This window comes from Apis mellifera, linkage group LG10 (assembly GCF_003254395.2).
Source record: "Apis mellifera strain DH4 linkage group LG10, Amel_HAv3.1, whole genome shotgun sequence".
Lineage (NCBI taxonomy): Eukaryota > Metazoa > Arthropoda > Insecta > Hymenoptera > Apidae > Apis > Apis mellifera.
This window is the reverse complement of record NC_037647.1, coordinates 7,481,936-7,499,182: the sequence shown is the minus strand read 5'-3', so window position 1 is coordinate 7,499,182 and position 17,247 is coordinate 7,481,936. Positions and strand designations below refer to the sequence as shown.

The following is a 17,247-nucleotide window of genomic DNA, read 5'->3' as shown; positions in this document are numbered from 1 at the left end:
CTTGTATCACATCTATTCTTAATAAAATTCATTTTAAATGTTCATTTTATATCTTATATATATATATATATATAAATGGACATTTAATTAAATTATGCAAAGTGTAATTTAAGTGCGTCGATAAAGATGAACGCTATGAGCGTTCGTCGTTTCAAAATTTTCCCGCCAGTAGCGCTGGAGTCGCTCTCATGAGTATTCACCCCTCCCGCGCCACCTATAGGTTCGCCGGGCTGGACGAACCGCTAGTCGAGTTAGTACGACTCGTGACGTCGCGGAAGTTGGTTGTTTGTTTTGTGGTGTTCGTTGTACCGTTTCATCGGCGATGTGATCGGTTTTAAAAGTGATGTGCGTTTTTTCGTACACATTATTTCGCGTTTTATAACGGTTTTACGGTTTACCAGCATATCGATAATCTATTAAATGTAAACGCGGGGAACGCGGAATACGTCCATTTCCAAATTTTGGCGTTCAATCGGTGTCCTTCGCGTTCTCTCGTTACAATTCGATCATTTATCTAGCTGATCGGTTAAATTTTTGGAAAAGAATCGTCCAAAAAACATCGAAACTCGTCTATAGCGTCTAATTGAAGTTCGATATTTATCGATGTCGTTACAACGTCTTAAGTCGAATTGCAATAGTAACGTTCCTCGATTCTTACTTCCGCGTTCGGAGTGTGGGAACAGTATAATAAAACGACACTTGAACACGTTTGGTCATCTCAATTATTCGTGCTTCTAGTCGGATGGTCAGTGTTTAACGGCGTGTCAAGCGGCTGGCTAATTAATTGCGTGTTGTACGATCGGGACGACTAACATTCGTCCCGAATATTTAGACAGGAGGCGTTACTATTACTTAGGCTTCGAAAAACGGCATTACGATCTGAAATTGACGCATTCGCGGTCGTGCGCGCGCGCGTGATCAGTTATTCGAGTGTAAAAGAATTTGCGTCGTTACAAACGCGATTCCTACGGCGAAAGTGAGCGACGGTAGTGTAGTAAGAGAGGAGAGTGGATCGCAAATAGAAAACAGAAACACGGAGGCGAGTTTTTTTTCACGAGAGTCTTGGAATCGGAGTGTTTCCAATCGAGGACGAAAGAAAGAAGGCCGGTAAAACATGTCGAGGCTGTTGAAAGGCGAACCGACGGGCGGTTATATCATTGACTCTATCGCAGATCATCGAATGTATTAACCCGGCCGCAAATGACGCGTATCGTGGCGTAAGCGAAGAAAAAAACGGTGGCGGAGGACGAGCACTGGACATACATCGGGAGAACAGTTTTTTGATCTAACCAAAGAAAGAAAAGCAGGCCAGGCATCGTGCCTCCCACTGCCTACCGGAAGTCATATGCCCATACACGCGCGGAAAACGGTAAATCATCGTAGAAGCCATCGGCTATAACGAGCGTACACGTTTATTTTGCATTGGACCGAAGCACGCCTGCCCCTTCACCTCTGTTCGTTTTGTTTTCCTTGGTTCGCCTACCGTCATTGTTTCGTCTTTTTTTTCAGGTATGTCGACAAAACAAATATATTTTGCCGATAATAGTATAAAGCATACATATATCTATATATACATATTGCGTATTTAATATATATGATTTCTTTCTATTTTTGGCATTGTGTTAATATGTGATAATGATGTTAATTCTTCTCTAAACTGACAGAGTAAATAGTTTGCTTTTCCTATTATATTTTTGGCGATAATATAATGATATAAATAAGACGAATTTTTTTGTCATTTCTTCTCTTTTTCTTTACATTCAAATATTCCATCAAAATATGTATATAATAATTTCGTTAAAAATTTTTATTTTGTATGCATTATACTTCTTTATAAATCATTGTTTTTTATTTATTATACTATAAGTTAAAAATTAATGTAAATGGAAAGATCAAAGTAAGACAAAAAATTTCGTTTGCCCAATGGCGACATTTCATTCGTATTCTCATTCTGGCAAATTTCAAATGTTAAACGTAAGACGAAGTTTAGCATGTAAAGTCTTTAATCCCACAATATAAATATTGCGATTTCAATTTCTCTCGTTTTACAATTTATTTCTTGATAGATTTTATTCTATTATAATATTCTATTATAATCGAAATTCTTGCAATTCTAATTTCAAGTATAGTCTCGGTGATGTTTTTCGTTAGAAATCTGCCTTAAATCGTGTACAGTGTCCCCCTCTTTCATCATCTCATTTTCCCGCTATTTTATGGGGTCACGTGATCGTGAAAACAGGGTATTAGATGGCGTTAATTTTTCGCAGCATTCGACGCCATATTGTTCGAAGTTTCTTTTAATTTACGGTCGTGTCATTTTCGTGAAATTTCGTGTGTACGTGCTTTCGAATTCATGTTCGTTAACGAAAAAATGATCGTGCAAGTGAGCGAGTAAGTGAGTGATTATACAATTATTGGATTCACGTCGCCACGATTAAAAATTATTGGACAAAAGGTACAGGAACGATGGTAGAGTATCGACATGTTGCTGCAGGTACGAAATGATCTGGAACTCGGAACGATGTGTGTTTCCTCCCCTCGTTTCTCGTGTGCAGCGGCTGTTTTCTTTTTCCTGTCTCCCTCCTTTCACCTTACTCTCTGTCCTCCTTTTATCCGTCCTTTTTTCCCATCCTACCTCTTGTTCCTTCTTTCAACCCATAAACAACCGGTGCCCGACGTTTGCCGAGGTTATTGGTTTTTGCGAGGGGCACGACAGTGCCGTATACACGCGTCCGATAGACCCGATTTTTACAGTTGCGTTTTCTCTTTCTCTCTCGTTCTTTCTTTATTCTTGCTTCTCAATGTTTCCGATCATCTTCTTTTTCCGTCTATCTTTGTCTATCTTCGAACGTGAACACGGTCATGCACACAAAAGAGAGACACATACAACGTATGCTTCGCATGAATAGCGGTAGAATTCACATGAGACTAATTCTCAGAGACAAACACTTTAATTATAACGTTGCCACGCGCGTATACCTACGTGTCGCACGATCGAGATATCGACGCTTTTATTAAACACAAGCAAGTTCAACGATGCTAACGCTATTATCCGATTACCGACAGAGCGTGCCGTGCGTACGTTTAAATTTGATATAACGAAGCACGATCTGTTGTATTTTCTGAATAGACCATTCTTTGATAAGTATTTCCTTTGATAAGTACAATTTTTTTCATACTTATTTAATTAAAATATAAGCATTTATAATTGTTACGATTAATAATTAATAAAACTTTCATTTTTGTAAATAATATATTGGATTATCGGTCAATCAAACAACACGTTAAGTTATTAATTAAAGATAAAATGTAATATCGTGTAAAATCGAAATATAAATCTGATGGAAATTTGTTTCCTTGGAAAGATGTTAATAAAAATCTCGCGATAATAGATATGAACATCCAAGTTACGATATCGAATCGTATAAATTATATTTATGAGCACGTTCACGACACATTCGGAATTAATGGAAGCGTATTTTGGCTTGTTATCCACGTTGTCACCACGAAATTTGTAAAAAGGTATATTTATCACGCGTATTAATACATACCCTTCTATGATACTATGCCAAGAGTATCGCGTATTGTACACCTAGTAGTATCCTGACCGAGTTAATATACATATAAATACGCACAGTTGTACGTAGTCTATTGAGAGCTTGTAGACGTATTTGGTTACAATGTTCTCCGATGAACGTAATCGCGAATGTAAGATTGTATTTCTGAGATCACTGTAATTCAGATACCGTGTTGAATCAACAAGTATCGTGTTGTCGATAGGTAACGCGAATCGTTGATGGTCACAGAGATGGGAGATTTTAAGTCGATCGGAGGAAATTCCACGCGATGATGGAATGGAATTAAGAATTGCGGATATTCCGTGCTCTATCGTGATATCGTATCGGTCACCTGGAAAAATATCGCGTTAAACATTGCACGCGAAAAAGAACCGGCGATAAAGAACCGATTTTATACACGTAACAAAAGGCCCGATGTAAATGATGGTGAAGCGAGAAATCTAAAATATTAATCGCGCACCCTCGAATGGTTAATTTAATTACGTTGGCCACCGCGGACGTCGACCTCGCACTTTTTCCCCCCGTTTTCCTTTGTCTCGATGCCGCGTGTCAATTTTTTCCCCGTAACATCCGCCCTATACATCTATCGGGTACACGACAGGGGATGCACGTGTACCATAGCAAAGCCGAAAAAACATTGGCTGCACTTTCTGCATCGTCGTCCCGTTGATCCGTACGCGTCACGTAGATACCACGGGATACGTATACACATCCTGATACCGAGTTTCGGGAATAATGGCGGTACCGCGTCCTGCCGTCGATTCATTTTTACCCAATTTCACGCACCGGTACACCGCGACCCGACCACTAGTCGCGTACACTCCCCCGCAGCATTCGCGCCAAAACTTCCCTTCGAAATCGTCTCTGCTCTCTATTCTTCTTTATAGCGAATTCCGTCCCTTTTTTTCGTCCCTTCTCTTTATCCCCTTTTTTTTTTTTATCTCTCGGTTCCTCTCCACGGGAACGAAAACTGCGTTGTCGCTCTTAATTTTCGTCGCGCGAGAACGCACCCTGTTTTTGGCGTCGCGCTCCATTTTCGCGGTTCATTTTCGCCCCGTCGTGTACGTGTAATGCGTTTTTCAATTGCACATCCCGCAATCTCATCTTCCGCGATCTCGATAGAAATTTACTCGTCCATTCGGGCGATGCTTTTGCACGCATCCATGCATTCTTCGTACCCTCTTTCCGTTACTTAAAACGGATATAATTTTAATATACTTTATTGTAAACTCGAGAAATATCTTTCGTCTTCGTGATTATTTTTGTCCTGATATTATTCGTATCAAAGGTATCATAGGGTCGAGGGACTATTGCTTTTTTTATGAATTTATTGAAATTCTAAATTGACGATACGAGCGACTGACGCGTTTAAAGAAAATTTATTAGAAATCTGACACTGACAGATTTAGGTAAAGAAGAAAATTGATATGAAAATGTGATACAATGTACATTAATCATGCGCAGTCGGTAGTGTATATATTAGTATACGTAGATACACGATTGCATTTATTCCATGTCGTGCTCGAATCTTTTTCTCCGTTTCCTCCCCTCTCTTCGTTCTTCCGTTTCTTCGTACATATACACGATCTTCGAGCGACTAACACGTTCGTTCGTATCCGAATGAAGAATCTATTTTTAGAGGCGTTTATTTTCAAAAAAAATTTTTAATTTCCAATATCTCTCGTCTGGCAATCACGAGCGACGAGCCGATCGTTGACCGATATTCGAAAGCGGATAGAATTTAGATAAATTTCACAGTCTCATTATCATGGTGGCTTTGTACGGCGATTTACTCGATTCTAGCCCCGTCAACATGTCGTAATGAGATTTAGTTTGCCACGGTCGCGATATCCGTTGCTCGATGTAATTGTAGCAGCTAACGTTGCGTAAAGCGCGCCTGAGGTAATTAATAATTTTACATTAATTATGCAACGGTATGGTTTAACGTTCTAATTAACGTCGCACACCACGTCGGACAAACACACACACTCGTGTATATTTTTCTGTATGAAATTTTCTTCCCCGCCTCTCGATCAAACGAATGACGAACGAATGGCCGCCCGATTTCGTTTGCTCCATTTCGAGATTTTCCCTCCCGGATATATTTTTGTTACCGCGTTTCTGTATCCACGTCGGTTTCCGGTCGATTTTTTCCGCTAATTTCGTGAATAATACCGGCTTAACGCAGCTGATAAATTATCCAATTTGCACTGGTCCACGGCTCCCAGCCGAGGAAAATTATTTATGCCGCCCCAGAGCTGACGAAAAATCTCGTACGGGGCGACATGCCGGTTAAAAATATGACGCGATACGTTCCGCAATTCCCTGCCCCCAGGAATTCGCGTGATAACGCGGACGCTAAAATACTAGCCCAAGGGGTGGCTTGGTTGGTTTTTGGTCACTTTTTCTTTTCTTTTCTTTTTTCTTTTTTTCGGGAGAGACACCTTGTTGTTGTTGTTGTTGTTATTGTCGTTGGCGGTGGTGTTTGCCTTCATAAACCTGCGCGAAACGTGTGTACCGAAACTTTCTCTTTTCTCTTGAAACCGGGATTCAAGCGGGATTATACGTATGAATGGTGGACCACTCGAAAATAAAAGCACGCGTGGCCGAGTGAGTCGCATAAGTTCATTGCTGAACGAAAAAAAAAAAAAAGGGGGAGGAAAAAGGAAAAAAGAAGAAACGGAAAAAAAGAGAGGAGAAACAAAGGAAAAGGGAAAAGAGAGAGATAGAGAGAGAGAGAGAGAGAGAGAGTGGAAAAATTTATATTTTAAATAGTGAATGAAATAGGGATATTTCTGTATTCCTTGATGACAAAGCTGTACGACGGGACTTTTAATTAATTAAAAGTGAGCAGCAGTTGCCGTAAGCGTGCGAGGCCGCTCCCAATTTTCACGCAATTATACCCGTTGTCCCCAGTTTTGTAGGACATTTTCCGTGACTAACGGGTAAACGCCATTGTTGCCCAGTGAAAATGGATTGATGGAAACAATAGAAGAGGTAGAGAAAAAGAGGAGCATAGCCGGAAGAGGGACGCGGATAGGGAAAGGGGTAAAGAGAGCCCGGTCGTGTCACCAGCGGCCAGTATCAATTATTTTCAAATTACGAATTTCACCGTAGCATAGTACAATTGATTTATCCACGTCGTCGAGTACAGACGACGCAATTGATCCCTGTCGCTCTTTCCATGGATCGTTGAGCGTCATTTTTTCTTCCTTTTTTTTTTTTACCCCCGCCTCGATATCTCCCCACAGCTACTAGATCACGAATCTTTCAAAGTTTTCGAGTTATCCCTGGTTTTTATTATATCATAATTGATCGATACTTAAAAAAGACACGTGTGTATGTGTGTGTGTGCGTTTTCTTTGGAGAAAGATAAAGATGTAGATTCTTTCCCCCAGAATCGTAGAACATGGCAAGAATTGATAGAATCTAATGCCGGTGAAATATTCCAACGCTTGTAACGTATGCATTCGAAATACCGTGGAGAACGCTTTCATTTCCAGGAAATCGTGCGCAGAGAGATCGGATCTATGGAGCCAGTCAATAAACATAAATGTATATGCGGGCAGAATATTTTATACCGATGTAATGTTAATACAATGAATTCGATTCGAAACGTAATGGAATGACGATATGGAGAGCCGCGTTATATATCCATCGTTAAAATTCCTATATATATATATATATATATATATATATATATAAGACTGTGTGTCGGATAGATCCAATCCATGCAACGATTCCGTCTAAATATTTTAATTCGATACTCGCAACTCCAAGTTGTATTTAAGTAGTTATCGAACCCTTGCTTTCGATTTGTGCTTTTCGTAGGAACCTCGGATCGATCGGTTTCAGATTCGTGTGGAAAAGCGAGGGGGGACGGAGTATTTTAAATGGAATTTTCGTTTTTTCGGATTGCAGCGTGCAGTTTTGGAGGAAATCGAAATGGTCGAGCTGTGCGGAAGCGGGCAACCGACTTCAGCGATGGGAGTGATGGGGATCGGTTCGGTTGTGTCCGCGGCTACGTCGTCCTCGTCCTCGTCCACGACCACCACAGCAGCCTCGTCCTCGGCGTCTGGACGGGCCGGGGTCCTGGAGACCCAAGTTCGTGGCCAGTGGTATCGCGTGTTCGTCTCGTTGGAGGACGATTATCTGAGCATCTCGTTGGACGAGAGCTGCGAGACAGCAACGACGGGCAACAACGCCTTGAACAACGGTAACATAAATAACAACAACGTGGACAGCCTGAACGATCCGGACGTGCCGGACTCGGTCGCCAATCAGAAACGTATCGTGCGCGTGGTGAAAAGCGACAACAACGGTCTCGGGATCTCGATCAAGGGCGGGAAAGAGAACAAAATGCCGATCTTGATCTCGAAGATATTCAAGGGGATGGCGGCGGACGCGACCGAGCAGCTGTACGTGGGCGACGCTATATTGGCCGTGAACGGGGAGGATCTGCGCGAGGCGACCCACGACGAGGCGGTGAAGGCGCTCAAGAGGGCCGGCAAGGTCGTCGAGCTTGAAGGTGAGCGAATTATCAAAACCTTATTCCTCCTTCGTTTGCATGCCTTTTCTTTCTTTCTTTCTTTTTTTTTTTTCTTTGCGCGCGATCGAAAACGACTGTGACCGAGACAGTGGTTTGACCGGTATCCGTATACGTTTATCCGAACAGGTTTCTTATATATACATGTATATAAAATACGTATCGATATTGCTCGTTCTTGGAAGGTGAAAAAGCGAAGGCAGAGTAAGGTCATCGGTTAGTCAGTCGACGACGAAGAGGAGGAGGATTGGACGCGATCGGGATAGGTTGAGCAACGCGGTATATATATATAAGAGAAGATGGTAGATTTCTAAATGTCACGTAACGGATTTCTCCTGTTTAGAGAACGGTGTAATATTCCGCAAAGTATTTCTTATTCCTTTGATACGTTCCTCGCGTAGATGTGTTTCCTTGCCTTCCGTTTCCGTAAATAGCAGGAACGCTGTTCCCTTAACCGAATTCGATAAACGAATTAATCCGGGAACATCGACGGTTCCTGTGTTTCCCTTTGAGCGTTAATTCGCGGATAATTAATAGCCGTGGCGGAAATCAGGATGCCCGACGCTGCTCCGTGCACTCGACTCGGAAGGAAGGAAGGAAGGAAGGAAGGAATCCTGTGGAAACGGGAGTGTAAACGCAAACGCGGATTCATTTAGTTCGTGCGTCGTCACTCGAAGCGTCGAAACGTTCGGCCGGAAGTGGAAGTAGCTAGCTAGCTAGGCTAGGGTAGGCTAGGCTAGGCTGGGAAGCTCGCCGTGAGACGATGGGTGGCGGGTTAGGGGGAGGCGTGGGGGCATTAACGAGGTTTTCGCTCCAATTAGCCCCGAGTACACGGCACATTAAGTTTCGACGTAGAGATTCCTGCCAGTTTCTGCAGCTCGTTTTAATATCGAATTCCCTGTCTTTGAACCGGAACTCGTGCCATTTGGACGGCTCGTAGTTACTCGTGAGAACGAGCGAGTACATATCGCGAAATTCCTCGCCAAGGGGAAGAGGATGCGACAAGGGAAGGGGAGGAGGCAGGAGGCGGACAATGATCACGTGTTGAGAGAGGAACCTTTTAGTCTAATTAATGCGCCGTATATAATTCCTGGTGCTGTTCATCGGGGGGATGTTTTTTTTTTTCGAGAGAGAGAGAGAGAGAGATACGGCAGAATGGAAGAAAAATCTCTACGATTCTTTCCTCCGGTTTCCGGTTTGAACGCGAATGAGGATGGAAATAGGTGTGATTTCCGCGCGAATTCTCGCGCTATCGTATACCTCGCCGTCTCGTATACCTCCGGTATTATCAAAAAGTGTGAGGCTAAAAGAAACAGCGCGGGGTGAAAGGTCGGCGAGAAAACCGTGCACCGTGCTGCCTAGAGCGTTAAATGGCGCCTTCTTTCCCCTTCCTTCTCTCTCCTCTCTCTCTCTCTCTTTCTCTTTTCTTGTTTTTCTCTCTTTTTTTTTTTCTACCGCCTTTTCTTTCCACGCTTTTATTTTACTTCCTTTGTGACTGGCTATCGTTTGTTTCTCGTACGAATCTGCTACGAGCGACACAAGCATGCCCAGTGAAGCGCAACGCGCGCTCTTTCTCGTGTTGCACATGCTCGTGTGTCCGCCTGCACTTTGCATTTAACGTTTTCCGGCCGATGCGACACGTGTACACGTACGTGTGTGCATGTACATCTCTCCCGCATGTTCGACTCATATATATATACATATATATATATATATATATATATATATATATATATTCTATACACGAGAAAGTCGGTGCGCGCGTTGCACCGCTGCGGGGCTTTCAGCGCTGCCAGCTCCGGCGCGCGATTGTATGCGCGCGAATGCACCTGCACACCGTTATTTCCCTCCCCCCCTCCGCGCCTGAAAAGCTCGCGCGACCAAAAATTCGGCCGGAGAATTCGTTATCGAGGCGTTTTCGGCCACGTCCGTTTACCATCCGATGAAACTGGAACGGGTTTCGACTCGTCGTCGTCGCGGTTCTCGCGGCAAATTCTCGTTATCTCGATCAGAAGCTCCTTTCAAACCCGTACGAACTCGAAGATGAAGATCAAAAAGGGGCGTTTTTATTCGTGCGCTTCGATTTTCGGAATAGGAGAAGGAAATCGTGGAAACGGCACGTTTCGTTTCGGTGTTACATACACCGTCGCGACATCTCGTTGCCCGACAGCTTTTCTTTTATTCACGCGCCTTCTGTACGCGATTTCTCGTTGCACGTACAGTATTAGACGAGCCACCCTCTTCCCTTCGTGCTCTTTCCTCTCTGTCCCCTCGGTCGGCCGGCTGCCAGTTTCGCGCGGGTGAGATGCGAGGAATGCGATACTCCTCGCTTTACGACGCTCCGCGTGGGCGGCCTGGAAGGAGAGGAGAGAATACTGGAATAAGGGGATGTGCAGCGTCTTGAAAGATAGAGAGAGAGAGAGGGATTACTGGTTGACCCGGCATCGGATCGACTGCATGGAGAAGAAGAAGAAAAAGGGAGGGAGAGGTTTGGAATACATTAGCCGAGGATTTTCATCGAGAGCCCGTGTCGCGGATGGACCTCTCTGATTCCCCGCGTCTCGTTTAAGTCGAAAACTTCCGGTTTTACGGGATAAAATTGCAGGGAGATCCTTCTCCCTGCCGCCCACCCAGTCTGACAAAGTTTCCAAAAAGGCTCGCCGGCGAGGAATCGAATAGAAGTTACTCCGCCTGATAAACGAAGTCGAATTTATTGCTCCACCGCTTTCCAGATTTATCCTGATTTATTGTATCGTCCCTCCCCAACTTTTTTCCTCGTCTTCTTATCCCCTCCAACTGTATGAACGATCTTACGAGAGAAGAAACGATTGTTTCAGGTAAAGATTGATTCGATCCTGATTTCCGTACAGGATCGTTCGAGGGAGGATAGGAAAAATTTTTCTTCGATCCATAATTAATCGTTGGCCTCGTTCTTCCTCTTCTTCTAGATTCTTTCCTCTCTTCTCGCGAAGATCGATTAGCGAAGAGAGGAAACGACGATCGATTAGGGAAACGTTTGAAAAATTCGCGGCACGTACAACGTTGGCCGGCCGGGATCTCCTTACGACTTCGCGTGACTTTTCTTCACGGTTATCTATTCACCGGCAATCTGAACGTCGGGATCTACAGAATTCCTTCCACGTGAAATATCGCGTGGCCTTGATTATGGATCGCCGCCCAGCCACGAGTAGCCGAGATTTTATTCCCGTTTTATCATCCTTTCGCTCGCGACGTTACGTTATTCCACGCGAGCAATCGTTAACCACGTTGAGCAATAATTTCATCGCGTACGCTTCGTCGTATTACCGGATTGGATTGCCGCCCAGCTTCGGTTGATCGTTGCGCGCCCACGGTTTACGTAAGAGCGGTTGTTAATAAGGAGGAGGGGTACCCGCCAGGTGATACAGGTGTTGCGCGATTTGCCATCAACCTTCGAACGATTGTTCGTTGCGCAACGCGTTCGATTGCATTCGAAGGGCGTTGCGTCGGGAGTTCTTTGAAGATCGAATATTATACGTCGAAATTCTCTCCTTCCACCCATTTCCTTTCCTAATTTAATCTCGATTTATAATTAATTATCCATGGGTTTTCTCGAAGCAGCGAAATTTTTAAAATTGGTCGAAAGTCGAAGCGGAGATTCGCTTGATGAAGAAAGACCGAGTCGAAATTTTCTCCTTCCACCCATTTCCTTCCCTATCTTTAATCTCGATTTATCGGAGGATTTATAATTAATTGTCCACGGGTTTTCTCGAAACACCGAAATTTTTAAAATTGGTCGAAAGTCGAAGCGGAGATTCTCTTGATGAAGAAAGACCGAGTCGAAATTCTCTCCTTCCACCCATTTCCTTTCCTAATTTAATCTCGATTTATCGGAGGATTTATAATTAATTATGGGTTTTCTCGAAGCAGCGAAATTTTTAAAATTGGGCGAAAGTCGAAGCGGAGATTCGCTTGATGAAGAAAGATCGAGTACGCGAGCTACTCGAGCGAGAGGAGCGAAATTGTCTGCGGTTCCCGTACGCGTATCCATTTGTAATTGGAACGCGTAATTTTAGTCGGAGTGCATTGTTCCGCCGCGCGAGCTTCATGACGGATAACGTGCGACATCGTCAGGGAAATTGCGTCTTAAATCCTGGAAGGTCGGAATTCCTTTCACTGGGAACGTCAGACGACTTGGTCCTGCCTTCCCTCCTCCTCCTCCTCCTCCTCCTCTTTTCCTCTTTCCGTCACCCTCATCTTCCTTTCCATTATCTTAATCGCCTCGGTTTATGAGCTCGCTCGCTTTCGTTGAAAAAGACTTTCACCCTTGATAATCTCCACCGCGTAAAAGTGTCTCTTTTCGCTGAATCGCGATCGAATTAGAGAGCGTGGAGATTGGCGCGATCCGTTTGTTAAATTAAATTTCACGCTGGTTACCATTGAAAAGGTACTTCTCGTTAATCGTCTTGATCGTTTTGTGCCCGTTTTACAACGGTAAATAATTCGAGAGCGGATCGACGCACGGATTTATATGTGTGTATGTATACGTACACATATACGTATACGCTCTCCCCCGCGCGCGACTCTGTTTTTCGACGAGATACTGAAGTACGATGGGAGGAGGAGGGGGGGAGGGAGGTAACGATAATAAGCCAAAGGGAGACGGAGAATGACGGCCGTGTACGGGGCGTTGATTAGCGAAATTCAAATAATTACGCGATGCTAGAGGCCAATTAACAGGTGACGGAAATTATCCGGCCTCGTTTTATAGCTCATCATGATAATTAGTTCGACTCTTTGCCGTTTCGCTGCATAATCGTTTCCCACGTACTGCGCATACATGTAGCGCGTGTTTCAATTATAAAAGGAAGCATTTCGCAATGGTTCGTTTTTCTCGAGGCTGCTTCGAATCGATGAAAAGACGGGGAATATTGTAATTTTTTATTTAACCGATGCCTCGTCCCCGTCCGTGTTATATGGATCCTACGATTTCGTCTTCGATCATATCCCGTTTTCGGATATTCTATAGACGCGTTTTGATCCGGAGAATCGTTGGAGATCCGTGGAGGAATGGCGATAAGATTTATCAGCGAATGGGCGTAACGAACATTCTGTCGTTAAATTCTCCGGAATCATGTCGGCGTTTTCGCGGTATAAAAGGCACACTGTTTTTCCTTTATCGCCCGAATTAATTCACGGGATTCACGCTCGTGATTCTTCTCCCCTTCGAATTTCCTCTCTTCTATTTGCACGCGTGAAATGGTGCATTTTTCTTTATTTATCTTTTTTTTTTTCTTCTTTTCCTCTATTTTATTTCATTTTATTTTTTTTTTTTCTCTTTCTTTTCTCTCCGCTCCAATGTATAAACTCCGTCAATGGCGGAGTAGCTTTGTTTATTTTCCCTCGATTTCCCTTTGAGCAACGCTCTTTGTACTCATCGGTATTCCTTTTACTCCGGCTGGATCAACCTGCCATCAATCTTTTCTTATTGCCCCTTTTCGCCAAATAATCTTTTTTTCTTTTTTCCTTCTCTCTTTTTCTCTCTCTCTCTCCTCCTTCTTTTTTATTCCCGCGATAAAAGTCGTTCCCTTTCCCGTTCGATCAAATTTCAAATTTACATAAAATTCATATCTCTCACACACTTTACCTCTTTTTGCCGTTGGAATTTTATTAAAGCCGGCTAACTCGAATCTAGTTAGCGATTCAGCTGTGGCACACAATCCACGGTAGGAGGAAATACGGGGGGGCAAGGGAGGAGGAGGAAGGAAGGCTCAAAGGCCGCGAGTTGGCCAATTAATAGTTTCTCCGCCATAATTTGCGGTCATTGCTTTATCCTTGCGAATATTTCGCGGGCAAAACCGTTTCTCCGTTTTTGTTATCATCGGCCTCGATATAAGCCTCGTATAATAGCGGGGGCAAGAAAAATTGGTAACGAGATTTCCTCCCACCCCCTCCCGTTCGTTAATCATCGCGGCGCAAGTTGGAATACTTGTTCCGTATTTCTATCTTTCCGCATTTCTGTTCCATCCGCGGGCGGAGGGATTATAAGCGACGTTTCTCTCCCGCGGGACACGGGCGGAAAACCTTTGATCTGTCGTTTCGGAGAGGAAGAGGGAAGCGAAGAGCTCGCCGTAAGCTCGTTTCGCCGCGAACGGTAATAATTTCGAGGTGGGCTAAACTTATTTCTACCGCCAGCTGATCCAACCCGCGAAATTACAGTATTTCCGGTGAATAAAAAGTGGAGTCGAGATTAAAGGGAACGGACAAACTGTGAATCGCGCGCGGGGGCGGCTGGTTATTTTCACTGTCGGAAATGTCTTGGGTGGTAACGCCTCCCCGGATTTGGAACCGGGGCGACGGCAAAGATTTACCCTTAAATTTCACCGTGATTAAACCGGTTTTGAACGGCTTTTTTTTCGTTAATCGTTCCTCCCCCTCAATTCCATTCCACTCCTTTCAGCCCTTATTTTTTAAACTTTCCGCTTCCAGAAGGAAACTCATCTCGGCTTGAAAACGAGAAATATTCTCTAAAAATCGAAAATCTCTCCTATATTATCCCACGCGTTGCTCGGATAATTTCGCAAAAAATTCCGCAAATTATTCGAGTCGCGCAATTCACAATTCCAATTTCCTTTCTTCAAACGTGATAATAATAACAATAATAATCGACGCGTATCCGTGGACAGGTTAAAGGAAGGATCGTGAAATAATAAAATCCCGCTGCATAAGCTGTTTCGACCGCGAGCAGGATGATTAGCTCGGGACGCAGATTTCGGATATATTGCGAAACGCCGAGTAAGAATACGAGAAGTAACATCTCGTCCGTAAATGCATTTACATGGAGAGCGGCACTCCACGGTTAGATATATTGCAGTTATGCTCGAGGGAGGGGAGGGGAGGGATGCGTAGCTCGACTCGAATATAAGGCACCTTGCCGGCCAACTTCTCTTCGCCGTCGAGCGTTATATATTTTCTCGCCGGTGTTTCGCGTGCCTTTCATTTCATCCTTTACTCCGTCATGATTTACGGCGTATCCGCATGAAGAGCGACGTTGTCGCATTCTACGTCTCCTCCCTTGCCTCCGCTGGCACCCCCTTGTGTGCTCCGCTCTCTTCCCTTCCCGTTTGTTCGTAATTTCCTCGTTGCCGGTTTGCCAACGGGGCGAGAAGGTTGGGCCAGGTCACGGCCTGATCGAAATACGTCGAGCGCTCCAAAAGGAGGTTATGAAAATCGCGAATCCGTTTGAATTTTTAATTTCTCGAGTCGTGTTCATTTCGTTCCCTCGCGTCTGCACGGGAAATTGCATCGGGTTTCTTTTTCTCTTCCTTCCTTCGCCGTGCTGTTTTGGAAAATTGTTATAATTAACCGCTCTATCGGGCGTTATTCTTCTTTTTAAGATCGCGACGTTAATTTAATTCGCACCCCCTTAAGCGGTGGGATAAAAATTGCCTTAAATCACTCTTTAATTTTTAACTTTTTTCCACCGTGCCCGTTGATCAAGTTTCGCCCGAGTTCAATTTAGCAACTTTATTAAGCACCGGCGTTGATCGTGGACGCGAAATTTTTACGGTATGCGGCTAGTTTTCCACCTTTATACTTCAAATTGATATACTTTTTTTTTCTTTTTTACATTTCTCTGTCCACGAGACTCGTCGTCGACAACGAGTTTTTCTCGATCGATCCTCGTTTCGTTACACGTGCCAGGAAAAATGGGAGGATCGACTCCTTTAAGAAACATTCGGAAGAGGCAATCTTGTCTCACGTTATTTACAACGAGATAAGTTTCCTCGCGCATTTCTTTCTTCTCCGTTTCGAACGAACAAGAAAAAATAAAAAGAACCAACACTTAGGGCGTTTTATACAATTCGTGACATCCGAAGTTCGTTTAAACTCGCCTCGTTATTTTCCTTTTCCTTCACTCACTTCCCCGGGAATATTTTTCTTCGCGCCGCGGTCCGTTTTATTTGCTGTCGCCCTCTTCTATTTTTTCCTCTCCTCCCCTCTTCAGTTCGGTCGATTTTCGCTCCCGCAACGTGGCCGTAAAATTTCGAAAACCCGCGTTGTCTCGCTTGTCCACCTTTCCATAGAAACACGGGAGAGTTCTCTTCTCTCCTCTCCGCGACAAGAGGTTCCTTTTTGCTAATCCCTCGGGAAGGGGTGGTTAAACCTCGCGGGATTTAATAAACGACACGTAGCAGACCAATGAAAATAGCGGGCAAAAGAAGAGGGGGATGGGCAAAGTATTTCTCCCCCTCCCCCTCCACGTAGCGGTGTGTAGCGGTGCGCGACAATTTGTCTCGTAGACCACCAAGTTTAAAGTGCCACGTGCACGACGCGCGTGAATAAAACGGGCGAAAGCTGCTACCGTTGGATAAACGGGCTACATTTCCTCTACTTTATTCGTCTATTAACGGGCCTGTATTCTGTTCGGCCGGCCGAATTCCGTCCAACTTTTTCACGTACGCGCAAAAAAGTAGAATCGTACTTCTTCTTTTATTAACCTGTTTCAAGATTTCCATTCGAAGATTCGATATATGATAGGAAAATTCCTTCTTACAAAGAAGAGAACGAATTTATTACTCTCTCTCTGTCAATTGATAATAACAATTTGCATCGCTTAATCTTGGCCGAATTCAGTCAAATTGAACATTTTCCTTTCAATCGATCACATCCTCTCCTTCTCGTACTCGATAACGCTTATCGCGGGCGGAGGACGCGCTTGGAAACGAAAAAAGAAAAAAGAAAAAGATTCCTAATTACTGTTATCCGACCGGCGCACAAGAGTAATACGTCGCAATTGCCGGCCGTTTTTGCAATTAGCGGAGCTGCGATAGCCGGGGCCCGGCGGCGTGCATAAGGACGAGCCGGTTCGTGCGGTTCGCTGCTGCTGCGCGTATCGTTTCCTCGCCCGTTCCTCCCCATCGTGAGCTGCCTCTTGTCACGATACGTGATATACAGCCGGAGATCCTCTATCTCCTCGCATTGTAATACACGCGCCGCGCCTCTTCCAGCCCTCTTCCGGTCAGAGCCTTGCACGGAGCCATTCGTATCTCACCGTAAAACTTGCGAAATTCACTCGGCGCGTATAATAAGGAGAGCGTGATGATATACTCGAGCGAATATATGGAAGGATCGTTATCTCTC

General features: G+C 44.2%; 1 protein-coding gene across 3 annotated transcripts in view; it reads left to right on the top strand.

Moving 5' to 3' along the window:
• The first annotated feature begins 243 nt into the window (after positions 1-243).
• LOC724333 (beta-1-syntrophin) overlaps positions 244-17,247 on the top strand; it is a 336,725-nt gene continuing 319,721 nt past the window's right edge. Inside the window, exons 1-2 of one of the 3 annotated variants that reach the window (XM_006564488.3) lie at positions 244-1,369; positions 7,500-8,106. In XM_006564488.3, coding sequence (XP_006564551.1) covers positions 1,346-1,369; positions 7,500-8,106 — 631 coding nt within the window. In that variant the 5' untranslated portion in view covers positions 244-1,345. Of the gene's footprint in view, positions 1,510-2,289; positions 2,495-7,499; positions 8,107-17,247 lie in introns of those variants that run through there. The other 2 variants (XM_001120154.5, XM_006564489.3) reach the window with 2 other exon arrangements.